At 39.0% G+C, this 10,998-nt stretch overlaps 1 protein-coding gene across 2 annotated transcripts; it reads left to right on the forward strand.

Annotated features, from left to right (window-relative positions):
• Positions 1-4,179: 4,179 nt before the first annotated feature.
• Positions 4,180-10,138, forward strand: SLITRK4 (SLIT and NTRK like family member 4). Of its 2 annotated transcripts, XM_077488832.1 has the most exons (3): positions 4,180-4,305; positions 4,727-5,449; positions 6,539-10,138. In XM_077488832.1, exon 3 carries the CDS (start codon positions 6,539-6,541, stop codon positions 9,086-9,088), a length of 2,550 nt encoding a protein of 849 aa, XP_077344958.1. In that variant the 5' UTR covers positions 4,180-4,305; positions 4,727-5,449; the 3' UTR covers positions 9,089-10,138. The 2 variants fall into 2 exon arrangements, with proteins under 2 accessions (XP_077344958.1, XP_077345038.1); XM_077488912.1 differs by lacking the exon at positions 4,727-5,449 and having other exon boundaries at positions 4,212-4,305.
• Positions 10,139-10,998: the final 860 nt, after the last annotated feature.

The raw sequence follows: 10,998 nt of genomic DNA on the forward strand, positions 1-10,998 counted from the left end.
GGCTCCTCTTCTTATCAGATAACCCCCTAGGAGAAGCGTGTTTGTGGCACGACAATTGTGTGCCATTAGCATGCAAGGCAAGATCCTGCCGCACGCCCTTTTGACAAAAATCTGACGTTCGGTTAGCCAACAATCGTACCTTGTGTACGACACTTTAGAGTTTCAATTTGTATGCAATCAGGCAGGCACTTGCACTACATGGTTTTGGTAAATCTGAAGACAAAAACCTGCAGAAAATCTAATAGTGTGTATAGGGGCTTTAGGCTGGCCATATATGTTCAACTTTCTTGTACGATTTTCTTTTAGATTTACCAAAAACCATATAAAATTTGAGGTTGAAACTAAACAACACTTTAAATAGTATTAAATTATGCAGACCCTTGCACTACACAGTTGAAGGTAAGGCTGGCCATACATTGTACAATTTTCTTGTACAATTTTCCTTTAGATTTACCAAAACCATATAATATGAGGTGAAACCTAAACACTTTCAATTTGTATGCAATCAGGCAGGTCCTTGCACTACATAGTTGAAGGTAAATCTAATGGAAATTGAATAAGAAATGTGTATAATGTTTGGTCAGCCTAAATCTAAAGAAAAATGTATACAAAATTGTAAGAAAATTGTGCAGCGCTAATCACAGACAGTGAGACATTGCCCTGATGTGCGGCTGCAGAGATCGAGCAATGTCTCACTGCCTGTGATTAGCGCCGTGCTGCGCCGACTTTCTTGCGGCCTCTGCACGTGGAGTATGCAAACACGTCTGAGCTCATCCTTAATGACCAGCCTTCCTAGCTTCAACCCAGATGAAAATAAAGCAAAGAAAGCCTTCAAAAGAAAATTCACGAGACCATCACATCTTATACCGCATACACATGACCGGACTTTCCGGGCAGAAAACGGTCTTCCCAATGCTGTTCCGACGGAGTTATGATCACACATGATCACACCAAAGTCCGTTCGTTATGAATAGGGATGAGCTCCGGTGTGTTCGCATGGAACACGTGCAGAGCCCGCCAGGAAGTCGGGGCAGCGCCACACTAATCACAGGCAGTGAGACATTGCCCCGATGTGCAGCTGCAGAGAACGGGCAATGTCTCACTGCCTGTGATTAGCGCAACGCTGCGCCGACTTCCTGGCGGGCTCTGCACGTGTTCCATGCGAACACGCCTGAGCTCATCCCTAGTTATGAACGCAATGACGAACGAGGGGAATAGAAAAGGAAGTTCAATAGCCAGTAGCCAATAGCTGCCCTTGCCCAGACTTGCCCACGCACGAACGGACCAAAGTCCGTTAGTTTTGAACGTGATGACGTACGACGGGACTAGAAAAGGAAGGTAGCCAATAGCTGCCCTTTGCGTCGTATTTGGTCCATCGGACTAGCATGCAGACGAAGGGTTTTCCCGATAGAAATTGATTCCGTCTGAGAGATTTAAAACATGTTCTATTTCTAGGTCCATCTGAATTTTTTAAGAAAAAAGTCTGATGAAACCCACACACGATCGGAATATCTGATGGAATGGTTCCGTCGGACCTTTTCTGCCAGAAAGTCCGGTCCTGTATACGCGGCATAAGAATCAGTGAGCTGTTTTAAAATAAATGCTTGCTTTTGGGTCTAATACTGCTTGGAATTTGGTTGCTATGGGTTACAGCAATTTGTACCCCCTTCTTTATTTAGTACAGTTTATACGTTTAATATAGTTGCGCAGAATAGACTAAACAGTGGTCATAACAAATAAATGTTTGTTTTCAAAACTATAACCCTAATTGTCAAGGGGCTCCTCATATGATCACATAAAAAAGAAAAGGTACATTTCAAGCATGCAGGCTGCAGAGGGAGCCAGTATAAAACAAAATGTGCTTTCAGGGATAAAAAGAAAGAGACGTGACAACAATTAGCATGAACTAAGAACGGCTGGGTCATCTCTATGTATAGCAGTTCTGCTTTGGAGGGAGTCTTTGCAGTTACATGTCATCTGCATGTTGATTAGAACATAGCAGTGGCTGCTTCGGAGATGTGCCGTCTCACATAGGCATCCCTCAGTATTTTGCACACAGACAAGATCACAATACATCTGCAGTGAAGTTAACCCTTCCCCCACTTTACAATAGACTGGGTCACCCTGCTCCCTGCTCTGCAGAAATGTATATCAGCAAAAGACAGAACTGTATTATATCCTCTGCTAAATCCTTACTCTTTCACATTTCTCTCCTACCTTATTCCCTTGCTTGATGGTCTTAACACTTCAACCTTCCTAAGCCTTTTAACCTACTACCTCTGCAGCACTCTTTTTAATTAAGCCCTTCATTTCTGCAGGTTAAATCCTTTTTTTTTTTTTTTTTTTCTCCTCTTTAACTATTCTCTCTTTTAACCATCTAAAAACATCTTCCAAAAATAGACTCCTTCCTAGTATTCTCTGGTTTTAATCACGCAATTCTCTCCCCCGTAATTCACCTTTATCGCCACTTAACCCATTCACCACCTGCCAGTCCTGACTATTGGCCTTTACGTCTTCTGCTCCTCCTGCACTCACTTCATCAGCCAGAAAATGAGCTTCATTTTCTCTGTCTGAAATCAAGGTTATTTCACTGAAAATCACAGTGTGAACTGCAAAAAAAAAAAAAAATGCATAGCAACCAATCATCAATTGTCTTTCATCCTTCTGATTGCTGCAAAGTACAAAAAAAAAAAAAAGTGAAATCTGACTAGGTGATAGTATATGTTGGTGTACCTTGTTCCAGCACCTATTAAATAAGCTTGTCTATTTGGGATTGAGAAATAAATGCACTCAATCCTACCAGGCAGTACATGCCAGGCTAAAATCATGCCAGCACTGTTTTTAAAAAATAAGCAAAATGTCTGCAAAGCTTATTATTTTTATTCTTTACAGAAAAAAAAAAAAAAAAGTGATGATGATCTATCATGAAGCAAAAGTGAATTAAAACCTGCAATTAAAAGATTTGAAATAATACTTACTGATCTGATTAAAGACATTAATAGGCTTAATTATTAAAGCTATGCTAGGAGCAATGATGATCTGAACTGGCTAGTAACCCATAGCAACCAGAGTTCACTATCAGTTTGTAGCCATAAGAACTGTGACATATACACTGGTTGCTATAGGTTACAGTACTTCACAGCATTACGTATGTCCTATGTGCTCGCTGATGAAAGAGGTATTGATCAGAAAACAGTGAATATTTTTTTGCAGAACCAAAAAAAATATTTACAAAATAAATGTTGCTATGTTATGAAATCACAGAACATTGATCCCCTACAGACGTATAAAAAATAAAAAAAACAAGCAAATTATGCTATACAGGAAGCACATTTTCAATAATATGCACTTTCCTAATCATCTTCCCACTTGAAGGACAGGATAGCATAGAAGTAATTGGTTTATCCTTACAAAAAAAAGAGAGATTTTGTGCACCCATTTCATGTTGCCCGTACTCACACAGTGGTGGCACAGTTTTAGCATGCAGAGTGAAAGAAGCTTGTTGCAGAGCTGGCAGACCACCATCTAAATATTGCATCAATTCCTTTACATTAACAGCCATACCAAGAGCACAAGTGCTAAGGTGCCATTTCTTTTTGGTCTTTGCTTGGATCAGATCACATATTCTAAAGCATGTGCCATGGTGAACGGTACAAACTAGCAGTCATCATTATATACCTTTAGTGTTAGAGCGAAGCACCCACACATCACAGTGAAAGAAAAAAAAAAAGATACCCAAAGTACATCTACCCACCCCTTCTTTACCCTTAGTTTACTAGAGGTAATCTGATTCCCCAGCACCTCCTTTGGCCGAGCACAGTAGGGGTAGTCCTAGTCAAAGCTCTAATTTTTGATCCCAATAAACTCAACAGCAGCATGACATCAATAATGATTGATCAGAGCACTCTATCTTGATCTAGTGCTTGTGGATCTGTGTGGATGTGAATTGCAGCTCTTCTTTCTGCTCTTAAAAACTCACCCTTCCACTGGAATTCCAAAATTAACTGCAGTTGCTGCATGTGTGCCTGTGCTTATTTATTGAAAGACATCGACTAATACATGTTGAGGTTGTGTTGCTGTGTGTATGTGTGTGTGTGTGTGTGTATACTGTGTGCGAGGAAGAAAGGGAGAGAGAGAGAGAGAGAGAGAGAGAAAAGAGAGGGGGGAGAGAGGGAGAAGGAAAGGATGGGGGGGGTGATAGAGAAGCAGAGAGAGCGTGAGGAACAGAACGAAGTCCAGATCTCTTGGAGACAATCAGAAAATGCAGAACATTTCCATTTCCCTACATGCATCCAAATTTTAAAGGTAAGCCATCAGACCAAAAAAAAAAAAAAAGGAGGGCACCTATTATTTACTTGCTATGCTGATTTAATAGAATGACAAAGCTTGACATCTTACAGTTATACCCCATCATCGATGCAAGTCAGATTTTCCCAGCTAGGCAAAATCCTGCATTTTCATGTGGTTTTTGTCATGCATGGATGCTAATTAATGATTTCATTATCTGCCTTTGCTCAATTGATGCAGATAAAAAAAAAAAAATGAATCATATATTGTTAGGGAAATAAAACTGAAAGGTGCTTTGAAAAACCTGATAGCATTAAAATGACTTTGCTCTTGTTTAGGCATAGCAGTATGTTAGCAAAATGTCAAAATAGTTAGGTTATGTATTTGTTATATATCTATGTATTCTATGCTCAGTTGTGTGTGATTGCTGTGTTTCTAGGTCCATGGCTTGAAAATGGCATTGGTAGTCTGTATCTAGAAGCTGAAGGGTTACTTCATGGATTCTCTTTGTGACTGATCGGTGGAAAAGGGATCTGTCCTCCATCGGCAGCAAATGATCTCCCACTCCCTCCCCTCCCCTCCTGTAACCACCAGACACATCCAGCAGCTATCTGACTAAAAAGACCTCTTCCTAAGCCTGATATTCGCCACCAGCAAACATTATCCCATGGAAACACAGCTGACTAGGAGGCGAGAGGTTTATTCATACTGGGAGTCTGTTTGATGCAGCTCATACGACCCTCTCCAGTAATTCCCTGCCCTCCGATCACACTGTGGACTCCTTCTTGCAACCCAGACACGGGAGCGACACAGCAAGTTGGACCTGCCCCAGAGCCTCGCTTTCTCTAGCATCATCTGGCACTGTGGGTACCACTTCATTTATTCACTGCTACCTGTTCCTAATTAAGGATCTGCAGAGACTAAGAGGGAATAGATTCCTTTTTTTTTTTTCTGGCTTGTATTACACTGGCAGAGGAAGAACCTCTAGCATGAATGATCTGTGCCAGGGGATCCCTACTTCTCAGCCCAGGTTCATCTTCTGGAGGAGATATCTGATTAAGGACAAGAACACCCAGCAGGAGCAGAGACCATGCTGCGGCAAAGCATTGCAGTACTAATCAGTACTATCACAAACCTCAGGCATTTGCCACTGATATCATAGGTACTGCTGTCCAACACTGACCTATGTTGTGCTAATCATCTTCTCTTTCTTTCTTTCTCTCTTTCTTTCTCTCTTTCATTCTGTCTCTGCATGCAATCCCTTTCCATCTCTCTCATCTGTACTGCCGTGTGGGGACAGCATGGGGCTATATGTGACAGTGTGACAGAGTGCTGGTTTGCTGGATGGAGCCGTGACATTTAGCAGGTTGCTGTGTTGTAAAGTGTCAGGCAGCTGAAATGCACATATGTAGATTTTTTGGAGGATTACTCTTGAAAGTTTAGCTAGGTAATGCAGGTTGAAAATATGCATTAGATGCACCATGCACCAATAGACTTTTCTTCTTTTTTTTTATTATGTAATCTACATTTACTTTTACGAACACTGAAATTTTTTTTTTATATATATATATATAATTTTCATGGTATTTTGCTAATTTCAGTATGTATTGTAAATACACTGTTGTGTGTACATCAGTATGCACACAGACCCATTCATCATATGATGCTTTGCATAATGTATTTCATATCATGTGGATTTTGTACTTCAAGTTGTATATGTATTGTATTAAAACCCATTGAAAACACACCTTTTAGGTTGCATATATGTACGTGTAATTAAGCATATTTGGTTAATACACATACATAAATGATCTCATTGACCATACACTCAGGAATGTATGATGCTTTGCAGAACATGGTTGCTATAAAGATTATGTTGCACTGATCATAAGATTTTTCATACCTGAATGCAGATTACTGTTACACTCTCATAAACATACATCTGTCCCTAGTGCAAGTTATATGGCCAGGTGGAATATGAGACGGTGCTTAAAAAAATCATTCATGGTTAATTTATTCTAAAGTTGTATGAGACAAAAACACAGTGAATAGCTTCATGTTTTAAAAGGAAGTTTGTGTATGTGATGGTGTCATAAGTAGACAGCTAGTATTTATTTGCATAGACAGACACACACACACATGCTCAGATGCAAACATGAATACAGGCTACGAGTCCCATATTCGTGCTGTGCATGCTATATGACATGTAATAAGTCAGTGATATTAAGACCATTTCTTTCTGTTTGCTCAGATGATGTACATCAGCAGCCTGAGATCTTTTTGTTACTGCCTGAAGATGTTTGTGTGGCTTTTCCTGTTCCTCTCCACCCCAATCTCCTCCACCAACCCGGACTCAGAACTCACCCTGGAGATCTGCAGTGTCTGCTCGTGCCTGTCAGTAGAAAATGTGCTATATGTTAACTGTGAAAAGGTGGCAGTGTACCGACCAAACCAGCTGAAACCCCCTCAGTCTAATTTTTACCATCTGAACTTTCAGAACAATCTTTTGATTATTTTGTACCCTAACTCGTTCCTTAATTTCACCCATGCCGTGTCGCTGCAGCTGGGCAACAACAAGCTGCAGAATATAGAGGGAGGAGCTTTCCAGGGGCTTAGTGCATTAAAACAGTTGCATTTGAACAACAATGAATTAAAAGTCCTGAGGGCTGACACTTTCCTGGGCATAGAGAACTTGGAGTATCTCCAGGCTGACTACAATTTAATCAAGTATATTGAGCGCGGAGCCTTCAATAAACTACACAAGTTGAAAGTTCTCATTTTAAATGACAATCTGATTTCTGCTTTACCTGACAATATATTTAGGTTTGCTTCATTGACTCATTTGGACATTAGAGGAAACAGAATACAGAAGATACCCTATATAGGTGTTCTGGAGCATATTGGGAGGGTGGTGGAGCTGCAGTTGGAAGATAATCCTTGGAATTGTACGTGTGATTTGCTGCCATTGAAAGCTTGGTTGGAGAACATGCCATATAATATCTACATTGGAGAGGCTATTTGTGAAACACCGAGTGACTTGTATGGAAGGTTATTAAAAGAGACAAATAAACAAGAATTATGCTCCATGGGAACTGGCAGTGATTTTGATGTAAGGATATTGCCTCCATCCATGGAGACAACATTCACCACACCTGGGGGGCACACTGGTCAAACCTCACAGAACCGATTAGCCACTAAGCCCCCTAAAACTACCAATCCTTCTAAGAATTCTGGCATAGTGTCTGGAAAATCTGTTTCTAATCACAATCTTAGCCAGATAGTGTCATTTCAAACAAGGGTACCTCCTCTCACTCCTTGCCCATCGCCTTGTGTTTGTAAAACACATCCTTCCGATTTAGGATTGAGTGTTAATTGCCAGGAAAGAAATTTAGAGTCAATGGCTGAACTAGTACCTAAACCTATTAATGCCAAGAAACTGCACGTGAATGGGAATTATATCAAACAGGTGGAACAGGCAGACTTTGCTGAGTTTGAAGGTCTAGATCTGCTTCATTTAGGAAGCAATCAACTGACTACGATTCAAGGAAATGTATTTTGCAACCTTACAAACCTAAGGAGGCTTTATCTTAATGGGAACCAAATTGAACGTTTGAGTCCTGAAATATTTAATGGTTTGCACAATCTCCAGTACCTTTATCTGGAATACAATGTTATAAGGGAAATATTGGGGGGGACCTTTGAATCAATGCCAAACCTTCAGCTGCTTTATTTAAATAACAATCTCTTGAGAAGTTTGCCAGCTTACATATTTTCAGGAGTGCCCCTGGCTAGACTCAATATCAGGAATAACCATTTCATGTACCTGCCTGTAAGTGGCGTTCTTGACCAGCTGAAATCTCTAACACAGATTGATCTGGAAGGAAACCCATGGGACTGTACGTGTGATTTGGTAGCTTTGAAGCTCTGGCTGGAGAAGCTAAGCGAAGGCATTGTTATGAAAGAGGTCAAATGTGAAACACCTGTTCAGTTTGCAAACATTGAGCTACGATCTCTGAAAAATGAGGTTTTGTGCCCCAAGCTGGTAAACAAGCCACCTACACTGTATACCAGTCCCATGCCTGCTATCACATTCACAACCCCTGTAGGTCCTATAAAAAGTCCACCAGGTGGACCCGTACCTTTGTCAATTTTAATACTTAGTATTTTAGTAGTGCTCATATTAACTGTTTTTGTTGCATTTTGCCTTCTTGTTTTTGTTCTGCGACGTAACAAAAAACCTACAGTAAAGCATGAAGGCATCGGGAACCAGGAGTGCAGTTCTATGCAGCTCCAGCTAAGGAAGCATGACCAGAAAGCCCTTAGGATGGATGGTATCTCTGCAGAAACATTTTTTCCACAAACCATAGAACAAATGAGTAAGAGTCACACATGTGGCATAAAGGACTCAGAAATGGGATTTCCATTTACTGATCACCAAGGACAAAAGGTGGTCCTCAGGAGTTTGACTGACAAAGATTTATCACATGGGGATTCTAGAAAAAGACTTAGCACAATTGATGAACTGGATGAGTTTTTTCCAGGGAGAGACTCCAATTTATTTATTCAGAATTTTTTAGAAAGTAAAAAAGAATATAATAGCATAGGAGTCAGTGGTTTTGAAATACACTATCCAGAAAAGCTTCAAGATAAGAAATGCAAGAAGTCTTTAATAGGAGGGAACCACAGTAAAATTGTAGTAGAACAGAGAAAGAGTGAATACTTTGAACTTAAAGCCAAACTTCAAGGCACACCTGATTATTTACAAGTCCTTGAAGAACAAACAGCACTGAGCAAAATGTAGGTCTTGCAGTGTAAACCCTAGTAAAGACAGTAATTTAATGATGAAAAGTGCCTTGGTAGACTTTAAACTTCCAAATATTATCTATATAGGCATAGATGCAGGTGATTTCAGGAGTGTCCAGTTGATTATGGTTGAAGGAATTTCTTTGTAGGTTATAATTTTTCAGATCATCTACTATCTGGACCTCTAGGATTACACCAGACACTATTGCCAAAGGGATACTTTATGTTATCACAAACAAAATTAACCTCATCTACAGAGGCATCTACTGTATATTTTGTACCCAAATGCAAAACGTCTGTCTCCCCGTGATTGGTTATTGCACCGATAAAGAAAAGAAAACTGTTACCAGAGAAGGCTATCTCCATCTTCCAAATGGATAAAGCTGGTGAAAATGTTTTTTTTTTTACTATCCGAGTCTAAACAGTGTTTTAAGAATAATCTTAGACAAGTCAAAAGCATGCAAAGGAAGGTCAGTTTCTTAAAAAAAACAGGAATACCCTTAACTAGAAAAAAGAGGAATATCACGGTAAAATGTGCAAGTGCATAAATCCATGCTTTACAATTCTACAAAAAAATTAATTTAGTCACTTGAACCATTCTTGTCTACACCTTAAAAAATGGATATATATATATCACATTTATTTAACAAGATATTTTTTTTTTTCTGCAAAATGTGAATAGATTTAAGATTATCTATAAAAAAAAGAAGAAACAATATTGTTATTTGCAATCAGATGGGTTGCATTGATTTTCTCGATATGCTTGCTATGTGAGCGGGGGTTAAATATTTTTTTAAAATAGAAAAAAATTCATATCCATGAAATAATTTGTATACTAAATAGAAAATATATGTATTCCTTAATATGTATTTAAATGCCTGACTTGTTTCTGTGATCACAATGCATTAATCTATATAAAAAAAAAACAAAAAAACAAAAACAAAAACAAAAACTAAACATTGAGATACCAAACTGCTACAGGAAATGATTGATGTGTAAACTTGATATAATGTGATCAGGTACAAAATAAAGGTTGTCCACCTACACATTTGTGCCTTCTAGAGTTATATTATGTCCTGGCTTATATATTTTTGCTTACTATTTTTTTGTTATCTTGCCATAGCACTATGTATATTAGAGATTAAACAAAAGAACGTGAAATAGTTTATTTTTGTTGATAACCAAATGACAGATTGTGGTGTGACCCTTTAAAACATACATTGTTAGTTTGTATGTCATTCGGTGAGCTATTTGCATAGTATTGATTGCTATGATGGATAAGAAGGATCGTTGAATGCCTAGTATATTATACAACAGTGTCAGTTCGGCTCTGGATTGCTATAAATGAAGTTTTTTTTTATTGTTAGCATTGCATGATATAAGTGTCATACGATATGGTGTAACCAGTGTTAGAAAGGACTAGCCTAAACCTGTTCTTGGATCCCCACCAATAGTATATGTTTTGCAGGCACTCTTACATATGCAAGTAATGAATGCCTCAGTTATGTGATTTAAAACTGGACTCCAAACAGATATGCAAAATACAGTTTAATGCAGTAAGGTGTTTATTCCAAAAATCACTGTTGTGATTTGTGATATAGTTGATATGGGGATCTGAAATTTGTTATGATGTCTATTTGTTACAATCCTTAGCCAAGCAGTACTCCTACTGAAAGAGTGTGGATCGCCATTATCAGACAGTGTTTTGAACACATATAACCTCATTAATATTCTGCTGCTTTTTCACTGGACAAACAGTAGGCTGCAGGATCTTAGGTGACACCATCATATTCCTCATCTGTAAAAGAGAAAAGGTTCCATCCTTTCTCAAGGCTGTGCAGTGTGACAGGGTTATGTCAATCACTAAAGAGACTCAACACAGCCAAGATTATTTTTCATAGTAAACAA

Source organism: Lithobates pipiens, unplaced genomic scaffold (assembly GCF_037356315.1).
Source record: "Lithobates pipiens isolate NorthernLeopardFrog02 unplaced genomic scaffold, aLitPip1_a1.2 Scaffold_1, whole genome shotgun sequence".
Lineage (NCBI taxonomy): Eukaryota > Metazoa > Chordata > Amphibia > Anura > Ranidae > Lithobates > Lithobates pipiens.